This window comes from Natator depressus, chromosome 1 (assembly GCF_965152275.1).
Source record: "Natator depressus isolate rNatDep1 chromosome 1, rNatDep2.hap1, whole genome shotgun sequence".
Lineage (NCBI taxonomy): Eukaryota > Metazoa > Chordata > Testudines > Cheloniidae > Natator > Natator depressus.
Window position 1 is genome coordinate 145,325,805 of NC_134234.1, and position 24,809 is coordinate 145,350,613.

A 24,809-nucleotide genomic window follows, 5' to 3' on the forward strand; every position below is an offset into this window, starting at 1 on the left:
AGGGAGCCTATGATATGCATATATCCTCACCCCAGTCTCAGTAGTGTTGTCTTGATGCATTCTCCAAGCATGCTTGTTCTAAGTTTACTCCACCCAGAGCGGCAGGGCTTCCTCACATCCAGTCTGACATTGGTGGGTGGGGAGGATAGAGACAGATTCCTAGAGGGATAAGCCTCCCACATATCCCTACTCACATGCAGGTGGGCTCAGACACCGGGGCTCAGACACCCTCAGGAGGACTAGCCCACTAGATCTCTGCTCACACGGGTGTGGAAAGGGTCAGATTCAGTAGCTGGGCAGAGGCCACTTCATCTCCCGACTCACAAAGTGGGTCAGGCAGAGGAGCTCAGATTCCCCCTCAAAATAGCAGTGTATCTGTGGACAGCCACTTGGGCTAGCTGCTCTGAGTACAGTCCTGAGCCAGCCTCCTAATGCAAAATAGGTTTTTCACACAATATAAGAAAGTGTGGTCATTGCTAGTTGCATTTTGCTCAATATCCTTTTACCATCTGTTATACTCTAAGTTACCATTTAACTCTCTTCTGCTTTACTGGAACACACAATGATCTACGTAACTGACATGAGAATTTTTTAACCTGTAAGAGCTTTTTTACAAATGCAGAGACTAAAAAGTAATATTTTATTTTCTGGATGCATTTTACTTATCTCGTGTGTGTGTGTGTATATATATCAATTGTTTTGTCAAAATATACCTCTGAAATACTTCATGCATTACTATTTTAAGCTAACCTGTTGCCTGCATGTTTGTTACAAAGGAATTTCTCACTGTTTTTAATTACATATTATGAAAACCTACTGTAGTTTATCTGAAGGGTTTTTTTATAAACATGTTTGTCAGCTTCATGCTTTCGTAGAGAATTTGAAAATGTGCCACTCCCATTGTGTGGTGTTTCTGAAAATGTTCTCTCTCTAGTGAAAGTCTCTTGTAGCAGGGTGGATTTGATTTAAATCATGATTTAAATCACTAGTCAGAAAGACTTGATTTAATCATGGTTTTCTACATAAAAGTGCATTCTTGTTGGTTGTTATAACCTTAATACATATTATTCTTCTCAACTCAGAGATAGATGTAGGTTTCATTTTCAGAAGGTACACACTATACATTTTTAACCAGTGATTTATTTTGAAAACTTTTCAGATTAGTTTTATAGCTATATCAGAAAATGAATTATTATTTGGTTATTTCCTTTACCAAAGGTAATTGAAGCAGATATTTATGAAGTTATTGGGAGGTGAACTATCTCCAATTCAACAGGCTAATCATTAATATTTGGAGGATTTTCTTGCCATGCTGTATTAGGAGGAGAACATCACCAGACAGACATTTAAATTGTTTTATTTAACTGAAACAATAATGTTAAGTATTCTGAATTTTTTTTCTTCAACAGCAAACATATAATATTTTAACAAAACAAGCATATGTCTCTCACATTTATCTCAAGACTTCTTCTTTGTCCAGATCTATTCCACCCCCAACAATCTTGAATTTTTTGAAACTTTGCACTTTTAGAGCGGTAGGGGATTGACTCTGTGTACACAAATTTGCAGCGGGACAATAGGGTTGAGGTCTGTGTGTTTATTTTATTTAAAAACATTTTTTGCTGTTAACAAGCATGTTACCTCTGGAAACACAAATGGACAGTTTGAGAACTACAAAACTAAGCATCTCGGATGGTATCTTCTAGATCAGGGGTCAGCAACCTTTGGCACACGGCATGCCAGGCTAAGCCCCCTGGCGGGCCGGGCCGGTTTGTTTACCTGCCGCGTCTGCAGATTCGGCCAGCTGCAGCTCCCACTGGCCATGGTTTGCCGCTCCAGGCCAATTGGGAAGTGGCGCGGGCAGAGGGATGTGCTGGCACCACTTCCTGCAGCCCCCAGTGGCCTGGAGAGGCAAACCGTGGCCAGTGGGAGCTGCAGTCGGCCGAACCTGCGGACGCAGCAGGTAAACAAACTGGCTTGGCCCACCAGGGGACTTAGTCTGGCGTGTTGTGTGCCAAAGGTTGCCAATCCCTGTTCTAGATTGAGCATTGAGTCCCATTGGGTAGATAGAAAGATTAACCTAAATCTATACAGAAGCCTGTGGAACACCATAAAATTGGGTCCTTAATCCATGAACTAATGGAACTCATTACAAAACATTACATGAATATATTGTCTCATACTAGAGAATTAGAATTTATAATCCCTCTTCCATGATGAGAGATCTTTGAGCTATAATGTATCTTAATTAAAACTGTCTTAGGTTTTGTCCTCCAAAAAGCATTTTATCAAAAAAATCCAATTTAAATAAAATGATTTTTTTAAAAATCATTGATTTTTATCCACCCTGTCTTGTAGTTATAGTCTTAAAATTACTCATCCTATTACAAGCTCTGGAAACTGCCCTTCTTCCTTAATTGCTCACTTGAAAGTTGGAGACATAATTCAACTAAGATTTATACGAAGCTCATTTTATAAATTACTCCTAGTCTAATTGTAAGGTGGTGGTGATGTTTTGCTATATTAAGTTGCCTTATCATGACATGCCCATAACTCTGTGATAAATGAATGTCACAGATGTCTGTCTTCTGTTCCTGGTTCTTCATTTTCTTTTTATAAATTACTACCTTATGTCTTTTTCCACTACAGGTATGGAACAGGATGTTTCTTGCTTTGCAATACAGGTCAAAAGGTTGGTTGCTTGAATTAGAAATAGCTTGCTAGGAGTATGCATTTTTCAATTAAGTTGCTTCTCTTGCTAAATAAGCAGATCTTGTTCCATAAACCCTTCATACTCAATAGGAAAATGTATCACGTGAGTCACTTCACTTCCTCCTCATCCCCCTATAATATTTTGGAATGTGTTTTTTTTTTTTTCTTTTGGTGCAAGGTCATAAAGTGTATAATGAACACAGGATTAAGCAAAGTTATCTTATATTTTATAATGTAGAACAAATGTTAATAGCAGACAATTGAAAATACGAAAGGTCAAAAAGGAAACTAGCTCACTTGTGCTCATGTACTGTCTTGTTAAGCATCAGTCATTTAAAATAACTTCTGCAAAGTACCACTTTTAAAACTAGTTTTTCTTATTCCACTTAAAGTTGCTAATATAGTTCCTACAGATGCGGGAAAAGGGGCATCTTCTAATCTACAAGACTAGGAAGCAACATTTCATTCAACCTGTGGCTTGGCAAAGCTCCATTTCCTGGCTCCTAACTTGCTAAAAAGGGAAATGACAAACTTTCATAATCTCACCCTGTTCTTTTGCATATGCTTTTCTGCCTCACCTAAACATTTTTCTGCCTGTTGATTCCCTGTTCACCTAGCCGTCTGCTCCTCTTCTAGTCCCTTAGCAATACTATTTGACTACTTCCATTGCCTTCCTTCTGTTTTCTTGGAAATTTCTTTCTTGCCTAGCAGCTCCAGTCTAGAGATAGCTAAGCTTGAGTCTGCTCCTTGTTACCAGCTGCTTCTGCAAGCCTCCGGGTTCTTCTTTGCAGTGAAGACCCTGGAAGCTTCTGGAAATAAGCAGAATCAACAAGTTTCCATGGGTTGCGGATTGGGATCTGTGCTAAAACATTGGCTAATTTAGTTTCTAAACTTACTCACCTGTTATACTAAAGAATTTGTTTTTTCTCCTTTACTCTTTATAAATAAGGACCTCTCCTTCTAATTTGACTATTTTACAGTATTTTATGCAGTAATTTCTCTTAAAAATGTGACTCCTGACTTTTCCAGTTCAAGTAGTTGATGGTTTATCCATATTTTATCTTTTAGCCTGTATTGTCTGAACATGGCCTTCTGACCACAGTGGCTTACAAACTGGGAAGAGACAAACCTGTATGTTATGCACTAGAAGTAAGTATATGTGGCAGTTGCTTCCTTCCCACACACACCTTTTTGACACTCCCTCCCCCCATTCTTGGAATCTTGATTCAGAAAAAGTGTCCAGCAGATGGAAGAGTAAATCCTTCTATGTGCATAAAAGCCATAATTACGTCAACATGTTTATGAGAGACCGTCTACACATACAGTAAACAAAAAGGAAAAAATAAGAGGAAGTCCTAACCTTCTATTCCATTCTTAAATATACACTGTTACCCTTAAAACTAATTATCTTCACTCCTCACTCAGGGCAAGCGTGACTAGGTATTGCTTTGTCATCTAATGTAGTGTTTTTTAGAGCAAACTTCTAAAAGATCAGGAGCATCTATCAAACCTGTGGAAGGCTCTATGTTTGTAGACATTGATCCTCCAAACACTAAGTACATGAGTGGTCACTCCAAAGTCAGTGGAAGCATTCATGGGTCTGAAGTTTAGCACACTTTTTGTATCATCGGGATTTGGAGGTCTTAGGTTGGGATACATAAGGCATTCAGACCTCGCAACTGTGTATACAGAAGTCCAGATATGACAGCTCAGGGGCCTGCGACATAAAGCCAGTCTGACCAACATCTTCACAATTCTTCTTCAAGGGGGAAACAGATCTCTATGTGGTAGAGAACTGGAGTAGTGTTGACTTTCCTGCACCGCTGTGCTTTGACACTCCCCCAGCCACTGGACGCCTGTGGCTCTAAAGTGGTGGTCAAATACAATTTAGAGCAGTCCTGGCCAGCCCCAGGGTCCTAGATCTGCAAAAGATGATATTTAAGCGTTTTTGTCCCACCTTTCTGAACTCTTGAATTTTTTTATGCTAGAAATTAGTAAACTCCATCTATGACCGTTTGTTTTTTGTTTCCCTAGGGCTCTGTTGCCATAGCTGGTGCTGTTGTTCGTTGGCTACGGGACAATCTTGGTATAGTAAAGTCTTCAAGTGAAGTTGGTGAGTATTCATAACTTGTAAAAGTTTTTTTCAAACTGAATTGAGGGCTGACACAGTTTTGAAGTCTCTAGTGTTGAATAAAAGGTCAAAAGATGCAAGTAAAATAGAAGAGAGGGACTATAGTAAAACATGCATAAGTGTATAACCAGTTCTTTTTGCAATTACTAAAAGAATATCTAAAGTTACATTTTTTACATATAGCACTGTTGCTAGTCTAGGAAAACCTCTTGTTACTGCTGAAGTATGTAGAAATTACTAAGAGCTGTGCTACACTGACATAGCAGATTTATTGGCTCATTTAATATTGAGAAGTTTGGGATAAATTGTATACAGGTCTCACTGTGTAGTCCACTGAAAATTGTGTCATAACACCTACAAACTTGTTCCCATACTAAAAAATGGGGGACTGAGGCCCCAGACCTGCAGTGCGCTCTGTGCAAGGGGTGCATGGAGTTCACTGAAAGATTAATACCTCAATTTGCAGTACTGTACCAAATGGCATTTAACTTGGACTGTGAATGTAATATCTGAGGATAATCCATTTTACTTGAGAGTGGATTAACCAGGAGAAACCAGGGTAGCTAACACTTTTTTATATTCTTAGAAAATTTAACTAAAAATGCAGATGTGTAGTGCTTTGAAATTTTGGAACAGAATTGACTTCTGAAAAATTATCCAGATACATGGGATAAAATTTTGAAAAAGCATGGTCAGTGACACAAAGGTTCCTAAGTCATTTGGACAGCCTTGTAAGTTTTACACCAAATCTGAATAGATTTCACGTTTTGTATTACAATAAAAAAGGTAAGAGTCGAATATCGAAGCTATTTTATAAAGTTAGGCTCCTAAATCCATATTTCGACATCTAAATAGATAGATCCTGAAGTGCTGAGAATCCCCAGTTCCCGCTGCCTTCCGTGGGAGCTGGGGTTGCATGATTCCTGCACAGCTGCAGCTGAACTTCTGAACATTTTAATGGTTCAATCTTCAGTTTTTGTCAGCATTGCTCAGCATTTAGGAACATATCTTTATTACCCTCATCTGTGGGTAATCCCAGAGAACTTCTTTAGAGGGAAAATGTATTGTCTACACATGAATACTTTTCTAAAGGGGCATTGTCAGCATGAAACCTGTTCAGTTTCAGAAGTTGAAAGTAGTTGCAGATCCTATGCATGACCCTACTTTCTCCTCACCAATTTTTGTAGTTTATAATTGCATATTCCTATTCCTCTTCTTAGTGTCTGTTTTCATCCACACAAACAGGGGAAATTTACTTCACTGTACAGGGGAAACTATGAAACAGACTCTACAGTATTGTCAGATGCAGAAAGCAAATAAGTTGGACGGGAGCGGAAAGAAAGCAATACTCATTTTTCAGTTAAGGTTGGCACAGGTGCTACCTTTAACGATAGTAGGTAAAACTTTCGAAAGTGCAACTCTTAAATATATTGTTCCTTTCAAGAACCAAATGAAATATCCAGAATTGCAAAGGGAGAAATAAAATGGCTCCTCATTACTGAAATCTAAGGGTATGTCTACACAGGGGCTAGAGGGGTAAATTCCAGCTCAGATAGACATACCCATGCTAGCTTTGATTTGAGCTAACGTGCCAAAAATAGCAAGGTAGCCATACTTACACCAACAGCTGGATAGGCTAGCCACACTGAGAACATACTTAGGATTTCAGATGGGATTGTACTCAGGGTGACTAGCCTGTCCCACCACTGCGCCTATCTTTAGTGTGCTAGCTCTGATCAAACTAGTGCAGGTATATGTATCAAATCTGGAGCTGGAAGGTGTCTTTTCCAGTGTAGACATAACCTAATCGGGCATTGCTCAGACTCTGAGACATCTTGCTTTTCAGAAGCAAATAGATTCTAGTCCTGTGATACCAGTTTTTTGGTATGTTCCTGGTAATGAATTTCAGCTTGTTTTTTTTCCACAGAGACCTATGCGGGGTTCGGTGATCAAATTTAATTGAATAACATTGTAACTGGCTGAATAACAATAATACAACCATCTAGATGTCAGAGTAGCCAGGTGTATCTTCGAACTGCAGTTGATTTTAACTGTTTTCATAAATGTGTTTGTGTCTTTGAAGTATTTTGTCTCTTAAATAATCTCTGGAGCAGATGGCAAAATTAAATGTTTCTTTAGCCTTAGATGTATTTGTGCAAAACTAAAGGCTTTTTGTATGTGTGCTAGAAAAACTTGCTGCAGAAGTGGGAACTTCTTATGGCTGCTACTTTGTCCCAGCATTCTCGGGATTATATGCACCATACTGGGAACCCAGTGCACGAGGGTAAGGATAACAATTATATTTGCAGGAATGACTCATTATATTCTGAAAAATCCATAGGTGCCTGCTAGAGGGCAACCAGAACCACTAACCATCATGGACCTTTCAAAACACAAACTTCCTTGAATTTGTTTTTGGGTCACCGGAGAGCACCACCCCCTGCTGTCTCACCAAAGGGTCCTGGAGCAGGGGCTGCTTGTGGCACACAGCAGGTAGTGGTGATGGCGGCTGCTGCTCAAAAAAACCAGTCATCTAAAATACACCTGGGAGCAGGAAGTTCTGTGTTCAGCATCCTTCCCCAAAACACAAAACTCAGTAGAGAAAGCAGGGAAGAAACCTACCCTGGAGAAATGCAGCTGGCTGTGGATGAGGGGAGAAGCCAAAGTCTCCACCTTACCTCAAGAACCTGGCAGTCTGTGGTAGGAAGTGTGGGGCGGAAATTAATTGTGATGGGTGAGTTTGGGAGGCAGTGCTGCAGAAGATCTCAACCTTCCTTGCGGTTGCATTCTCTGCTGGTTTCTCGTTCGCTTTTAATCTGTCACAGGAAGAGTTGAGGATGTAGAGCTTGTGTGTCGTCTTCTCCTTGGACGTACCTCTGCATATACAGTACATGGCCTACTTCCTCTCCTCTAGAAGAGTCACTAGGAACCAGCAGGCAACAGCAGTAGGAAGTGGGGAACTTGGTGCTGAGAATTGTCAGAGTTCAGTTCCATCAGTGCTCCCCACACATTCTCCGGATATTTTTAACTATCCCACTGTGAGAAGGGTTCTCAGTGTGGGTCCCATAACTGTCGTTCCTTTTGGAGAGGACATATGCTCATGGCCAACTCTCCCTCTTTCCAGCTTATTGGATTCTGTCTAGTGTATTCCCAGGCCCCATCAGATTTAACCAGCTGTAGTTTCAAGTAATAGTGTTTTCAAGTTTGCGCTCTGCTGCTGCTGAGTTTCCCTGGTCTCAGTGGGCCTTGGCAGTGGGACCTGTGGGAGCACCACAAGCATTATTTAAATGTGAAATATTTTTTCTGAAAACTCTTAAGAAGTCACTTACCCTTCCTTCTTTGAAAAAAAGAAGGAAGGAGGAGAGAGTGGGGGTAGGGTAACCTCACCTTTTAAAACTTTAAAATAGGCATCCCATTTAGTGAACACCTGTGCAGTCCTGTTGAACCTCTTGTCCGCCTGTTTAAGATTTTTTTTTATTAAGACAAAATTTTGTATAAAAATATTGATGCTAATTTTTCAGGCCACTCTTCAACATTTGTTAGCTGTGACCCATGCCAAAATCAATTCTAAGAGAATGTCTAAAATCATATATAAATTGGCTTGTACTCCTTATCGCATCAAACTGGGTTTCTGTGCACTGTATGTTAATGCATCATTCAGATGTAGAACTGTTTGAAAAATTAGGTTAACTTGCTATCATATTCAAAGTACCATTGCTTGATGCAATTTATGTAAGGGCAAATACTGCATTACTTACAAACTACTTTTGTTGGAACTTGACTATTACTTGTTTAACGCAGACTGGGTAACAGTTTTACATACCAAGAACATAGTCCTGTCCCCAGTGAAGCCCTTGTTTGAGAACTGAAAGAACAGATATATATTATATGGAGGAAATCGGAGGTTCTTTTGAAACACGAGATGGTTTGCCTGGGGAAGTCATCCTGTTTGCGTACTTCATCTCTTTTTGTGGGGGGAGAACTAGTAGAATGTAATATTAGTTGGTTTGTTTTTTTCCCTGTGTGGCAATGAAATGAAGTATCCATGTTATAAAGATAATCATGTTCTCTATGTAAAACAAAGACATTTTTAGGATTAAAATCCAAGGGGAGAATAGTCAATGGGATTTTAAAACATTACCGTGAGAGGTTTTTATTCTATTTTCAGGTGTTCTAACTTTAAACCACAGTATCTATGCACAGTGCAATACGAATGTGCTTGAAAATCTCAGGTGTAAGACTGAAACATAATCTGACCAAGGTTCGTGATCTTAGTCGCTTGATATTTGTTTTTTCTTAACAGTATTATCTGTGGCCTTACTCAGTTTACAAATAAAAACCACATTGCCTTCGCTGCATTAGAGGCTGTCTGCTTTCAAACACGAGAGGTAAAGGCAAACTTGCTCCTAACTTCTGGGGGAGGGGGGTTGTTTTTGAGTTTGACTACAAACAATAATGAGTTGTGGTATTTAAAAATTTCTCCAACAAACTGATGAAAAGATCCAGTTAAGTTTAGTAGCCCCAGATTTGTACAGGTATCAAGGCATTGCTGTGCTCAGTGTTCCAACACCTATCTGATTTAAGAGCCTAAATCTCATTTTCAAAAAATGATTTAGGCATTTAAGAATCTAAATCCCATTGATAGTCCGTGAGATTTAGGCTGTTAAATCAGGTAGGTGTTGCAATATTGAGCACAGCAGTGCTTCTCTACCTTTATAAATCTGAGCCATAGTGCATATTCCACCTCTAGAATTGTTCTCCTCTGTAAGCGTTTCACCTTGTAATATTAAATATTTGTTATGATAGTGTCCAGTGCTAATTTGGGCCCCATTGTGCTGAGCTCTTTGTGGTTTAAAAAAAAAAAAGTCAGTCCCTGCTCTGATGGGCCAACCAGTCTACCCCTACAATAAATCACAGCATTACAAGTTCATTCTTTTTATGAACTGCCATCAGTAAATCCTTACGATCCTCTTTCACCTCAGTTCCTCTTCCTTGCCCAAAGAACTGTGGAAGACCTCTAAACAACCTGTCTAGGCAGTCAAAGGTCTCCATTTGGTAGTCTGAGTCTCCGGGGTCAACTTTGTGTGAAGATGAAGCCATCTTCTCGGCTCTAGAGGTTAGATATATTTTTATTCAGGTCTGATGTACATGGGCCTTTTAAGCATGGTTTGTAGACTCTCTACAAGTCTGTAGCAGTAATAAGAGTATAACACCTTTCCCGTACACACATTTTCAGAGTATATTGGAATATGTTTGAGTAATGTGGGAGCAAACCAGTATTGTCACTGCCTGCTTTCTCTTTTGTGGATGAATAGGACTTCAGAGGAATGTTCTCAGTCCGGAATTCTTCAACAATCTTTCTTTGTATTGAAAGAGGCTCTTGTGTTTCTGCACAGTAAAATGTATAATATGTAGTGCTCTTCTTTCAGATTTTGGATGCTATGAACAAGGACTGCGGGATACCACTGAGTGAGTTACAAGTAGATGGAGGAATGACTAACAACAAGATTCTTATGCAGCTCCAAGCAGATATTCTGTGTATTCCAGTAGGTAAGTGCAAACTGACTGTTCTCAAAAACACAATCAGAGTCTAAAAAGCTGAACAAACTTCAGATGTAAAGTATTAGCTTTTTTTGCTGCTGGCCCTTCCCATCACTGTTCGGGGGTGGGATGGGGATTTAAATAAAAGCCCTGGCTAGCCTGGTTTGTGGGAGGGGAGTGTCCAAGGCCCAATAAGGATTGTAGTATTCTAGAGGTGCTTGGCTCTTTCTGACTTCCGTTACTGAAGCATTACAGCACCATAGTAGAGGTCTAAGATCTGGTGCAGGTTCTTCTTAGGCAAGGTTTCTCATCCTGGTTCAGATTCTAAACCCACATGTAGGTCATTGGAGTCTGATGTAGAGGCCAGTTCACAAGATTGCACCCCAACTGCATCATATATATGGGGGAGCGCTAAACAAAATCGCCAGTAGGGTGGCAGCTGCTAGGAGTTGTACTCCCCCCCCCCCCCCCCTTTCATTCTGTCCTCTCAGCTCTGCCACGTGGCTTAAGTGGAAGGAAGTTCCATGACTCAAAGTGTAGAATGTGGAAAGACCGAAGAGAAATGTCACTGTGTTCTGCACCCAATGATGTGGGGGGAAGGGGTATCTCCCACCTTGGCTATGAAGAGGTGGGTGGAGAAGGAAGAAAAGAAAATCATTTAAGGATTTTCCATGTATTAATGTGGTGAATGTAGTACAGAAACCTTGATAAGATCTCTCCCTCGGAAGAGGCAGGCTGAGGGGAATAAAGAGCCACTTCTTCAGGAAATGAAGTTTCAGAGACCAAAGATATTGATGCAACAGCAGCGCAACGGGATTATAATAAAGGGCATCAAGCTGTACCTGCAAAGCCATTGTACGGTGAAAAGGCTCTTCAGCTCTTGAGACTGAGCGCCATTGCTCTAAGTGGGTTGCTCTTTAAAGCCTCTTGCAGTATTATACCAGAAAACTTTTATAGGATTGCAGAACTTCAGCAGCAGTGAGAATAGAACCCCTTTCCCAAACCCTTACTGTAATACTGCTGTGGCAATGTGGAACTGCTGCGAATACTGATATGTAATTTATTAATGTGGTATCTGACCTAGCCAGGGTAGTTTCCGTATAGTTGTATTGAGTTAATAGAATTTTCTGTGTCAGTGTATAGAGCTAACTTAATATGGGTTGCTGGAAAAACAAGCAGGAAGGCAACACAATGGCTCCCAGATAAGAGAGCCCTGGCACACACTTCATAACTTTGAGAATCCTATGTTCTGTCTCCAGTGAAGTTGCAAGCCTTGTTTTTGCCATTGCTGAGAGTTAACAGACTGAAGGGTTGTAAAGAATTAAAGTGATGTGTTCCCTGAGAAGGGAAGGGATCAGAAAGACTGAGCAGAGACAGGAGGAAGAATTGTCCTGCTTCCCTTCCCCCTGTGGAAGATGGAAAGACATCTGTCTAGCTAGATGTGTGTATAGTTTTTAATACTAGTTTTCTCTGAAATGTTTTTGTTCTAAATAAATAATACTTAGCTTTAAGAAGGCTGTTTGGTCACTGTGATAACCACAAGTCACTGACTAAGGAGGGCACAGAACTGCAGGTACTGAACATAAGTCAGGCTTGTTGAGGTAATGGTGGTTAGCATCTGGGAACCACAGCCCGAGGCTGTGAGAGAAGGCTAGAGGCTTGAGGGAGATGCACTCCATTGAGGTCAGACATATTAGACGAGTAACCGTGACAACTGTGTTTAAAGGGAGGTTTGCAAACTTTAAACCTTAGGGAAGCTAGGTGTATAATAGCCCAGTTAGGCCTCTTTGTCTATGCACTTTGACCCATAAAGAAAGATGGTTTGTGTTCCTTTGTTTCACTTTAGTGAAGCCATCAATGCCTGAAACAACAGCACTAGGAGCTGCAATGGCAGCCGGAGCAGCGGAAGGAGTTGGAGTTTGGAGTCTGAATCCTGGGGATTTGACGGCAGTGACATGGGAACGATTTGAACCACAGATCAATCCTGAGGGTAAAAGAAATTTGAACTTTAAAAAGTATCTGAAAACTCCCCCGCAGCCCCTTTCTGTTAGCATACATATAAATTTAAATTGAATGGTTGGCCAAAAGTTGAACACCCCACTGTAGAGATAGTTATTGGTAATTAGCAGTACCAGTTCATAGAATCATAGAATATCAGGGTTGGAAGGGACCTCAAGGAGGTCATCTAGTCCAACCCCCTGCTCAAAGCAGGACCAATCCCCAATTTTTGCCCCAGATCTCTAAATGGCCCCCTCAAGGATGAACTCACAACCTTGGGTATAGCAGGCCAGTGCTCAAACCACTGAGCTATCCCTCCCCCCTACCACTCAGACTGTGGTAACAAGTCTGTAGCGCTTGATGCTTCTGGCTTTTTAGGAGGGAGGTGTGGGTTCAGTCTGCTTGCTTTGCCAATAGTTGGACAATAATGATGGAGCAGGCAAAAATGACTTAATACCAAAGCTCTTTACATAGGAGCATGTCGTTTAGTGTGACTGGATTTTGGTGGCTTTTGGTTTCAACCAATTAAAAACTGATAAAATCCCACTTACCCCTCTGAGTCCTCAGTGTTGAAAATTGTTGGCAAAGGATGCTAGTGGCCCCTAAAGAGTCCACACAGTTGTCAGCCCACAGAGGGCTGCAGAAAGGGCCAACTTTTTATAATTTTAGGAGAAACTTTTTCTATGTAGAGCAGGTCATTATCTTTAAAATTAGCTCACTGTTCTAACTAATGTGTCATCTTGTATTCATTATAATGCTAAGTTTCTGTCTCCAGAAGAACCTAAGAACAGATACATGTGCAAGACTCAAGCATTTCTCCCTTTTTATTAGAGGTTTTAATATTTGATTGCATTTGCTCTTTGCACAACTTTTTTGTCTGGGTGTTTTTAACAGCAATAAATTTCTATCGATTTCCTCTCCTAGTATATTAACTTCAAAGTGACTACTACTGCTTCAATTTGGATTATACTTACCAGTCTGCCTCGTGAATTTGTAGGGGAAAAGTTGAGTTTTAAAGCCTGATTCTCCACTGCCCATATCCCAGCATATTTAGTTTTACCTGTGTTGAGTCACAGTTGAGTCAGAATGACAGCAAATGACTGCTTAGGAACAGGTACAGCAGAAAAGGATCTGGGGGTTATAGTGGATCACAAACTAAACAGAAGTCTACAGCATTATACTGCCTCAAAAAAAAAAAAAAGCAAACATAATTCTGGGATGTGTTAGCCAGGAGTGTTTTATAAGCAAGATGTGAGAAGTAATTCTTCCACTCGACTCAGCACAGATAAGGTGTCGGCTGGAGTTCTGTTCAATTCTGGGCACCACACTTGGGAAAGATTTGGACAAATTGGAGAAAGTCAAGAGGGAGGAGAGCAACAAATGATTAAAGGTCTAAAAAAACATGACCATGAGCACAGATTGAAAAAAGTGGATGTGTTTAGTCTGTAGAAGAGAAGACTGAGGGACTGCGGGCAGAGGGGATATGACAACAGTCTTCAGGTACATACAGGGTTGTTATAAATTGTTCTCCTTAACCACTGATGATAGGACAAGAAACAATGGGCTTAAATTGCAGCAAGGGAGGTTTAGGTTGGACATTAGGAAAAACTTTCTAACAGTCAAGGTAGTTAAGCACTGGAACAAATTACTTAGGTGGGTTGTGAAATCTCCATCATTGGAGGTTTTTAAGAGCAGGCTAGACAAACACCTGTTAGGGATGGCCTAAATAATACCCAGGGCATGGCTACACTTGCAGACGTAGAGTGCTTTGAGTTAAACCAACCTTCGTAGAGCGCAGTAGGGAAAGCGCTGCAGTCTGTCCACGCTGACAGCTTCAAGCACACTGGCGTGGCCACATTTGCAGCACTCTCATTGGGCGTGGTGCATTATGGGCAGCTATCCCAGCATGCAAGTGACTGCAACATGCTTTTCAAATGGGGGGGGGGCGGGGTGGAGCGTAACAGGGAGTGTTGTGTGAATGTGGGGGGGAGAGCGAGTGGATTTTGGGGGGGCTGAGAGCATGTCAGCATGCTGTCTTGTAAGTTCAGACAGCAGCAGACCTTCCTTCCCCCGCCCCCCTCCCCCACACAGCATTCCACACTAACGGTTGCTTTGTCTTGAAGTAGATAAACATGCGGGCTGTCAGAAACGGCACTTTCAAAGGGCATATCTGCATTTCCACAGTGATTCAAAAACAATGAGAAGAGTGGCCACTTGACTTAAGGGGATTATGGGACATTTCCGGAGGCTGATCAGAGCGCAGTAATGCAACAGCTCGTCCACACTGGCGCTATTGCGCTCCAGCAGGGGGCGCAGCAAATGTTATTCCGCTCACCAAGGTGCAGTACCAGCAGCGCTGTAGCCGCGGAGTCAGAGCGCTCTATGTACCTTGCCAGTGTGGACGGGTGTTGAGCTAGTGCGCCTGGGCTCCTTTTATTGCGCTGTAACTCGCAAGTGTAGCCAAGCCCTCAGTCCTGCCTCAGTGCAAGGGACTGGGGTAGATGACCTACAGAGGCCCCTTCCAGTCCTACATTTCTATGATTCTAAGTGAAGTGCAGTAGAGAATAGAGTCTGTAATCCTTACTCTATAAATGTTTGGAGTTGTGAAGAATTGATAAATTGCTAGTTGCTCATGCATGAGTCTTTTTTTATCACTCCAGATATTCTGTTGTAATGAGGATGAGTTCTTAAGTAACTGCTGTGTATTCTTTGGGAAATCTTTGCAGGACAGAGGTTTAATGGTGAATTTAATGTGTGGAAATCTAACGTGAAATTACATTAATTCCTCTTTGTGATTCCAGAAAGCGAATATCGCTATGCCAGGTGGAAGAAAGCTGTAATGAAATCAATGGGCTGGGAGACATCCGAACCTCAGGCAAATGGTAAACCATTATATTTTATACTTCAGTGAGTAGCACAAGTTGAAGGTCCTTCAAAACATCAATAGCCCTCTACGTTATGGAGATGTATTTTTCTCCTGTAAAAGACAGGAAAAAAACCTCACTTTTTATTACATTTTAGCACTTGGTAACACTGAACTGTCTATCTCTGCTTCTAAGCAAACAGCATTTTAAGGTTTAAAAATCTTTATCCCTGGAGCTCTGAAATCAAGGTATTTAACCTTGTTGAATAGTTATTCCTTTTAAAATATAAACTGTACAGTTGAAAGGATAATGGCCTATTTCCTTGTTGACATTATCAGATCCTTAGTTTAATTGAAAAAATATATTATTTGCAGTAAAAGGGCTATAGATGTAAAACAAATCAAACAGGAAGTAAGTGGATTTTCCTATGTAACTTTTAAGGAGATTTACTTGTGATGCTTAAGTCACTGCAAAGATATTAAAATCTTGGGCACGTACACCAAGAGCAGACTGTAGCTTCCTCTGAACTGCATCAGTAAAGATGTCTGCAGTAAGAGAGCAAACATAGTATAAAGCTGGGACAGCTACGAGTTAATACAGCGGTTCTCGGACACTTCCATAATGTGGCCCCATGCTACAAAAGGAAAATGTTTTAGGACCCTCATGTCCCTATTTTTTTTTTTTTTTTTTTTTTTTAAAGAGGGGTGGAGAGAGAGGAGGGCGATAACTCCTTGAAACCTGATTGTGACCCACAGGTTGAGAATCCGTGTACTAATTGTTATGAAGTAAAAATAACATGGGACTGACTATATGCCCCATACAGAGAAAGCAACAACTTTCTGAACAACTAAACAGTAGCTACATTTTTAAAGTAGCGCATCATTTCATACTCTGTGGTATTAGCAAGTTCAATTTAAACAAAAGCTGCCTGAGTTGGAGTGTAATCATCAACTGATTAAGAATAGTCCCATATGGCTAGATTCAGGCCTATAAAATAAGGCTGATTTTGATTTGAGCTAAATGAGCTATAGAAATGGTCCATGCAGCATGCTGCCCTCTCTGTGAAAGGGCAACCCTTCCTCAGAGAGAGAAGTTGCAACTTAAGATCCTTGCAAAAGACATTCTCAACTCATGTTAGTAAGGTAAATGAAGCACTGGCCTAAGATCAGTGAAAGTATTTCTGACAATGTTTGAGCTAGACTACTCAAAGTAGGATTATAATATACTTATTTGGGGAGGGAGAGAGATTTAAAGCACACAATGCTATATGTATTTCTCTAGAGCACACAAAAAATACAACTATATTGCAGTGTTACAAAAATTGGATTTAAGAACCAAATTCACGAGAAAATGGAGAGGTTGAGGGGGAAGCATTTTGAAAGAGGGAAGCTGCAGCAACTAGAGGGAATTACTTTGCTCCTGGGGACAGTTTAAATGCATATTAATTGGACCTCTTATTAATTTAGTGTACATTTAAACACTCAGTTCATTGTCCTTTTTTTAAAAAGGATTGGACTAGGTACACATACCTCATTTAATGTCACAAGCGCAAAAAACAAATTTATCTGGAATCCCTAGAAGAGCAAATACATAATCTTAATACAAATGACAAAAGTTCTTTTTCAGTAAAATGTCAGTTGTGACTGGGATGCCTTACATGGGACAAACTCGAATGTTATGTACCCTAAAATCACCAACAGCCAGAGAATGAAGTGCGTATACAAGGTGTTTCCCCATTAACAGAATTGAAAATTCTTCCAGCCCTCAAAAAATATGCTTATTTCCCTTTTCACTTAAAGTGATAAGCAGTGTGACAGGTTGGGTCACAGAAACTCCTTTGGGACTGCCACCTGATGTGCTGAGACTACCTCTGAGCCCATTTTCCCTGGCAGCTCAGGACTTCAGTACCCTGTCATGTTGTGCCAGACCCGCTAGCCTGCTGCAAACACAGACACAGATCTGAACCATGTCCCTCAAAAGCTGCAGGCTTAACTGAAAACCGCTTAAGAAGTGCTTCTGTCTCCAACCCCCAGATACCCAGTTCCCAATGGGGTCCAAACCCCAAATAAATCCATTTTACTCTAGTATAAAGATTATACAGAGTAAACTCATAAATTGTTTGCCCTCTATAACACTGATATGCACAGCTGTATGCTGCCCCGGGAATTAATACTTGCTCTGGGTAAATTAATGAACAAAAAGTGATTTTATTAAATATAAAAAGTAGGATTTAAGTGGTTCCAAGTAATCACAGAACAAAGTAAGTACCAAGTAAATAAAGCAAAACATGCAAGTCTAAGCCTAATACATTTAAGAAACTGGTTACAGATGAAATGTTCCAATAAGCTTCTTTCACAGACTGGACTCCTTCCTAGTATGGGCCCAATCCTTTCACTGGTACAGTCCTTGTTCTAGCTCAGGTGATAACTAGGGGATTTTTCATGACTGCAGCCCCCTTTGTTCTGTTCCATCACCTTACATACCTTTGGCACAAGGCAGGAAGCTTTTGTCTCTTGGGTCCCCGCCCCTCCTTCTAAAAAGCACCAGGTTTAAGACTTGATCACATGTCCTGTGAGACCCCCCCCCCCCCAAGCCTTCATTCTTCCCGACCTGACTCATAGGAAGGCTTGCAAATAAACAGCCATCTACAGTCAATTGTCCTAGTTGATGGAAACCATCAAGATTCTAAACCACCATTAATGGCCCACACTTTGCATAACTAAAGTAAGACCTCAGAGTTATATTTTATATTTCCAGTTTCAGATACAAGAATGATACATTCATACAAATAGGATGAACACGCTCAGATTATAAGCTTTGTAATGATACCTTACAAGAGACCTTTTGCATGAAGCATATTCCAGTTACATTATATTCACACTCATTAGCATATTTTCATAAAATCATATGGAGTGCAATTTCACAAGCAGAGTATAACTATTTACCAAAATCTACTTGCAGTGATCTCAGGTTACCACTGGGAGAATCTTTGGTATTGCCTTCACTCTTATTTTGGAATAATTGTGCTTGCTTTCTGCTTGTGGCTTTATGCTGAATAATATTGGAGATGGGCTCTACCTAATAACTTTTGAAAGAGGATTCTGGATCCAGATTCAAATGTATATGGCTTGGACTTATCTCTATATGGCATGCATGTAACACTTTTAATAACATTTTTGTGAATGTTACTACTCTTTTGTAACTTTTTTGCTGTTCATATGATTCTTAACGCAAATACTGCAATTTACATATATTTCTCTTTTCGTTTGCTTGACTGGAAACTCCTTCTACTGGATGACATCAGGTGACTCTAGTATCTTCTCTAGTCTGCCTTTGGGTTTTTATATAGTGAGTAGCATGATAATGTTAATCGGAGCAAAGTACATCTCAGGTTAGTTATTTGAACTAGATAATTCTACAGGGTCTCTACACTAGTTTAAATGTTCTTATCTTCCGTTTGTTCTCAACAAGAAAGTTTTCAATGCTCTTTGTTGCTCATGCACACAGAGAAAAGTTAAGGGTGGGAATTAAACCTATAGTTAGTAAGAAAATGCAGGTGAATGCTGGAACTCTATCTGCAACTCATCCCGTTGTGCTGTAAGTTGTTTTTTTTGTTTGTGCAGAATTCTTTCCTGAAGCAGGAATTCTGCATAAAAACTTGAACTGTACTTGCTTTTTTGATTTGATTTGTACATCTATTAAACAAGATGTACCCTTTGGAGCACGCTGACAGAGAATCATATTCTCTGCAGTAGTGTGGCATAACTGGGAGTTTAAAATAAGAGTTTTAGCCTGTGTCCTATACTTCTTTTCGTTTAAACTACTTTGAGGGCCTGGCTTAAAGATCTAAAAGGGCAAATGTATTTTCAGCTCTCCTTGAAAGAGAGAGAGGAGTTCAAACAATTTGAATATGTTTTCTGTTCTGATCCACTTGGAGCTATTGGTCTGTTTGTACAGACTTAGCAAACTAAACAGCTTCATTATTTTGCTCATATACACTTTTCAGTCTTCTCTTGATGCCGCAGTGCATCCCCTAATATAACTAACTAGATTTGTCCAGGTGTATAAAGTGAACAGAGCATGGTAGGCCTATGCATTTTAAAAAAAACAAACCTTTTTTTAAATGGGAAGAATTGTGTGCATGTGCAGTAAATATTTATTTTCAGAGACAGTCCTTTGTTTAAAAGTTAACAATAGATTAACAAGGTTTAAAAATAGTGTCTTTGAACATCAGAAACACAAATGTCATATGTATATACATTATTTTGCTTTCTTACACTATAGACCCACGTGGCTTATTTTGAGCTTTTTGTTTTAAAAAAATATAAAAGGCAAGTTTTCAGCCTGAAGCAGATACTTAACAGCATAGGGGCCATACATTTCTGAAACACTGACCCAAACTGTTAATGACTCTGGAACACTGTTCTAGTGATCTGAAAATAATTTTTGTATTCAGTCTGTTGCTCATACTGTTCAATGCTACTTTTTCTTGCATTGTGTTTTAAAGATTGCGTGTGGCCTGTACTTGTCAGAAAGTTTTATGGTAAAAATCAAATTGAGAGGCTTGCCTTTGATTTACTAACTTTGGAATATATCCGAAAGTGAGTTTGATGAGCTACCACTTAAGTGGATAGTGCAGCGCTCGAAGGCGGGCCCTGGCTGAGAAACCCAGTTACAAGTCAGTACTCTATTAAAACAAATTTGTACAAGTAGGTACGTTTTTAACAAGCTTAATCAGAACTCTTCAGTTTTAATTACAGTACTGATTCCTGACCACATCTGGGACACCTACAACAATATGAAATTTGACATTAGAAAGCAAGTCAATACTGTGCCCATTTCTGCTTATGATTTTTTTTTTTTTTGAAATATTGGGCTTATTTGTTTAAAAATGCTTTGTCCCATAATCTAAGTGCATATCTAAACTCTCATGCTTGGAACCAATGTGAATCTTAATTCCTTCCCACCCACTAAAACTAAGTCTTATCAGCTCTCACATGACACCTGCAGGAATAAAGACCTGGGAAAACAGAATCTCTGAATCACTCTGACCTTCAGATCATGTTCCTCCTCTTGTTTTCAAGTTATCATGAAGTGAGGGTTCACTGACTAAAAACAAACTTCAAAACCTCAGCTATATTTTTAAAAGAAATTTAAGGCAGGCATGCAGAGATGGGCTTTTAACATATTATTTACATGGTAGGCTTCGGGGGGAGGGGGGGAATATAAAATTGAAACTGGTTAACAAACTCAAAAGGAAAAAATCCCTTAATTAGAAGGGACTTCCCTCTTTAAAAAGTCACATTTGGTCACATTCTTTCTTATTTACAGCAGCATAATCCCACTGGCTCATTTGAGTCTTGATGACTGCATTGGAGCTGCAATGTCAATTAGAAGATAATTTACTTAAATTAAGTGAGGTTAAATTTCCTGTCTTGTATGCAGTGAATCAGCACCAGGCAACAACACAGTTGTTAATCATCTGCCTTCTGGGCAACCTTGTGATACTAGAGCTACTGCAGGGGGAGAAGAATCTCTCCTTGCTAGGACAGTATCTGGAGCACTAGTGCAGCAAAGCCATTTTATACAGAAGCTGCCAAATTGTAAATTGTCCTTTAATGTAGTCGCTTCATCACTGCACCAGAAATCAAACGGGAATCACTTAATTATTGACACCTAAAGAAGTCGGAGTATGACCCTTGCTCCAAAGGAAAAAAGACTAATGGTGCATCTAATAAACATTGTTTTCATTAAAAAGAAGAGGAGGACTTGTGGCACCTTAGAGACTAACAAATTTATTTGAACGTAAGCTTTCGTGAGCTACAGCTTACTTCATCGGATGCATCACAAAAGCTTATGCTCAAATAAATTTGTTAGTCTCTAAGGTGCCACAAGTCCTCCTTTTCTTTTTGTTCATACAGACTAAAACGGCTGCTACTCTGAAACCCATTGTTTTCATTGTAACTTATGTAGCATGCTGAGTCCTGGAGCTGCAATCTCATTAGATTTATTTTTTAAGCTTAGCTGCTTGACTTCTCACTTGATGTGAGATCTCTAACCAAACATAAAAGCTTGGGTGCTTTTTGAAGTTTCACTAATTATTTCTGGTAGTGATTTTTCTTATTTTGGTGAAAATTAGCATTCTGTCCTTAGAGTTGAAACTGAAGCAATGTCTCCGCATGGTGTATTGTGCTGTCCAAGTTACTTCCTCTGAAAGGTAGTATAAAAAAGATGGTATAAAACATCTGGTTAAGATCCCACAAAGGGCGGCATTGGCCCTGCTGATGATGCTATCTTCCAAAACATGTCATATAATTCCACCTACCTAAATTCCTCTGCTATTGCACATGTATGAGACATTCTTCCTCACCTTTTGTCCCTTAAATTATTGGGTGTTCTGGTGGCTACTGCATTTAACCAGAGAGATGGCTGTGAAATTGCAAACTAGTTACAGATGGGCATAACAGCACCTACCGCTGAAATGCAGAAAAATCTATGCAGATTGGCTAAATTAGGATTTTAACTGTGGAAAGCTGATCCCCGTTTCAAGAAAATGAAGCTAAGAGCATCCTATTTCAACCCCTCCATGTGATGTTAAATGTGTTGTGGTACATTCTGTACTTTTGATGCATAATCTTTTCTGTTTAAGGAATTGACAAATGAGGCTACTTAATGGATTACCGGAATACGGTCTGTTTGGTTTATGTACGAAGAGAGAAGAATCCAGTTATCACCCAATATGATGGCACTGTTTGTTTGATTAATTTATAAACCGATCTATTGTCTGACCTACAGAGACATCTAAGGTGGTGGATTTCTAACTTGAAATAAGGAAAGTAAGCTCCCTTACCCCCCTGCCCCCCCCCACACACACAATATGCCATTCTTTTCTCCTCCCGACCCCCATTTAAGTATCCTTTCAAGGTCCATAGGTCCTAACTTTGTTTGAGGACGTGCCATAAATAGAAGTTGTAACCTGTCTAATTGTTGGTACTTAATTTAACTGTTTTATGACTTACCGTAATGCATTATAATAATTTCCCAGCTGCTGTGAATTAGTTGTATTTCTATGGTTGCTAAAAGCATTTTTTGTTCAGTGGCTGCTGGATTGAAACATCTCTATTGGTGTAGGGTTTTTGTTTTTTTAACACTGACTTAGTACCGGACACTTTAATATCTGCAGACTCTTCTTAAATATTGATCAAAACATTAAATGAGGTTTGATTTATTGTCTCTAGTATACATTCATGGGATGATCATTGATAAGAACTATTTAAGACACTAAATCCTAACTCTGTCTCTTGGAAGGGAATAGGGAGAATCAACTTTTTTGGTAAAGGCCATTTTTGTACATTTGCATTGTTTTGAAAGCCAGATTTTACACAGGCACACTGTTCACAGGAGAGCCTCGTAGTCCTTAACAACTGATAGCCCTTACAGTTAAAGGGATGTATTGACCCTTGTTGTCCCATACTGTATTTGGGCTTTTCTCATACCAGTTTAGGATACTACATGATGCACAAAACTTTAGAAAGATGCAGCTATTGCTGTTTACACAAAGAGGATCCACTCTAAATAAGTTGTTCTCCCTCATCACTGCATGTTCTTGATCACATTTAGTGTATCTTGGGGACCAAAAGCTGCTTCTGAATTTGCATGACCATGTTTTTACTTAATGAGCTTGTTCTGTGTCCTGAATTGTGATGTTTGCAAGCCCAAATCCAAGCTTTGGGATACACAAACTTGAGTATCCAAAACTAGGCACTTAAGGTCTAAGCCATAAACTTAGAAATTGCCTTCAGTCCACTTAAAAATGTAGACCCAGTATATCTAAACAGATAGTCAGTCATCTAAGATGATCATAGGAAAAGTGACAATCTGACAGTAGCAACATAAATTATTTAAAAGCTTATTTGGTAGGGCAGAGAAGATGATACTAATGTTACAGTGACGCTGAGGAGCAGAGTCAGTGTGGGAACTTTCCTGTCATCTATTTTGAATATTTCTCATAGGTGCACTAGGCGCTAAAGGGAGTGTTGTTGTGTTCAAAAGCTCTCTCCTGGTCTGTTTTATGCAAAAGCAGTCATTCGCTAGTAAAGCTTTATTTCTTCCATAAACTGTAAAGGTGGAGCTAGTAGAGAGTAATAAGTATTGGAGCTGCATAGAAGTTCAGGTCTGTACATGTATTTAATATAAACTGCCTTTTTATTATCAAGTGCAATGAAGTCTGAAAACATCTGCTTTTTAAATGTTCACTGAGGAATATATTTTCCCATTGATGCTTATATAACTGATTAATTGATACTCGTGGGAGTCTTCTGCATTGGTGGAAATATATAACCTCCCTTCATACCCACAATCTATTCACTCAGGCCTTATGTCACTTGAACATACTTTGTCCACACTAACTTCTGTAAACACCTAGTGTTTGGATACATGTAGCAATGAAGGTTTCTGGTTTTCAATAGGTATTCAGATGTGTCTGTAGCAGTATACTGGAGGAGTGTCATCAGTAAATAACGGTGAAACCACAAAGCTCCTCAGCTTTACACAATTCTCAGTCTTCCCTTTGTGACTTACTCTCTACAATCTCACAGCTATACTCCAGGGACTACATTGGCATAGCTACGGTGCTATACTTATGCCATCTTAATTCTGTATTGTGGAAGTAGCCTGCTCCCATAGAAGTCTTTCCATTGGTATAGGAACAGCACCATGCCAAGGTGATGGTGTCTTGGTTGATAGAAGCATGCTTTTGTTGACCTAACTGCATCTACACAGGGGGTTAGGTTGGCATGGCTACATTGCTTTTGGGAGGTGAATTTTTCACATCCCTGAGCAATGCAGCTATGTGGAGCTAATCCCTAGCGTAGACCAGGCCAAACACCAGGGACCAATGTAGTGCTAGTAACCCCTGGAGGAGGACACAGATTAAGGGTGGCCATACCCTAGAAAATGGGGTTTCTGGTTAGAGTTATTTGCCAAAATTAGTTCCCAAGTGGTTATTTTCTCCAGATTAATGCTGAAACGGGAAACCTGTGATATGTAATGAACCTGAAATCATTAATTTCATTGTGTTGCCTTTTACACGGGTGTATCTGTTCTTTGCATAGAGTATTGATTCTGCTGTTTTTCTGACATATAAAACCTATTGTGAGATGATGCTGTTCCAATTGCAGTTTGTGAGTAAATGATTGTAACTTATTTTTTGTGAGATTCAAATTACTGTTGCAGATATTTTTTTAAGTGTTATTTCAACACCATTGTTAATTTTCTACCAAAATAGCTTAAATTAACTATAAATAACTTGAAAACCTCTTCAAATAAATTGTGTGAATAGAAATTGACTTTTTTCTATAAATTGCCAGATTTATGAATTCTTACTTGGAAAACATTGACATTGAAATACAATGAATAAATTGGCTTAAAAATTTGTCTCAGTTCTTGCTTGCAGATGTGTAGTTGCAGAGGAAAACATGAATGAAAACTTAACATGCAGGATGCCATATGGACTCCAAGAGGTGTAATACGCAGTGGATTCCTATCTAAATCACCCCCCCCCC

At 39.7% G+C, this 24,809-nt stretch overlaps 1 protein-coding gene across 3 annotated transcripts in view; it reads left to right on the forward strand.

Moving 5' to 3' along the window:
• GK (glycerol kinase) overlaps positions 1 to 24,608 on the forward strand; it is a 43,638-nt gene extending 19,030 nt beyond the window's left edge. For 2 of the 3 annotated variants that reach the window (XM_074968420.1, XM_074968429.1), the window contains 10 exons: positions 2,650 to 2,692; positions 3,781 to 3,861; positions 4,747 to 4,825; positions 7,031 to 7,127; positions 9,147 to 9,231; positions 10,273 to 10,393; positions 12,231 to 12,374; positions 15,184 to 15,264; positions 18,551 to 18,637; positions 21,896 to 24,608. In XM_074968420.1, the coding sequence (XP_074824521.1) occupies positions 2,650 to 2,692; positions 3,781 to 3,861; positions 4,747 to 4,825; positions 7,031 to 7,127; positions 9,147 to 9,231; positions 10,273 to 10,393; positions 12,231 to 12,374; positions 15,184 to 15,264; positions 18,551 to 18,637; positions 21,896 to 21,909 (832 nt within the window). In that variant the 3' untranslated portion in view covers positions 21,910 to 24,608. The remainder of the gene's footprint in view (positions 1 to 2,649; positions 2,693 to 3,780; positions 3,862 to 4,746; positions 4,826 to 7,030; positions 7,128 to 9,146; positions 9,232 to 10,272; positions 10,394 to 12,230; positions 12,375 to 15,183; positions 15,265 to 18,550; positions 18,638 to 21,895) is intronic. The other variant, XM_074968439.1, reaches the window with a different exon arrangement.
• The last annotated feature ends 201 nt before the right edge of the window (positions 24,609 to 24,809 follow it).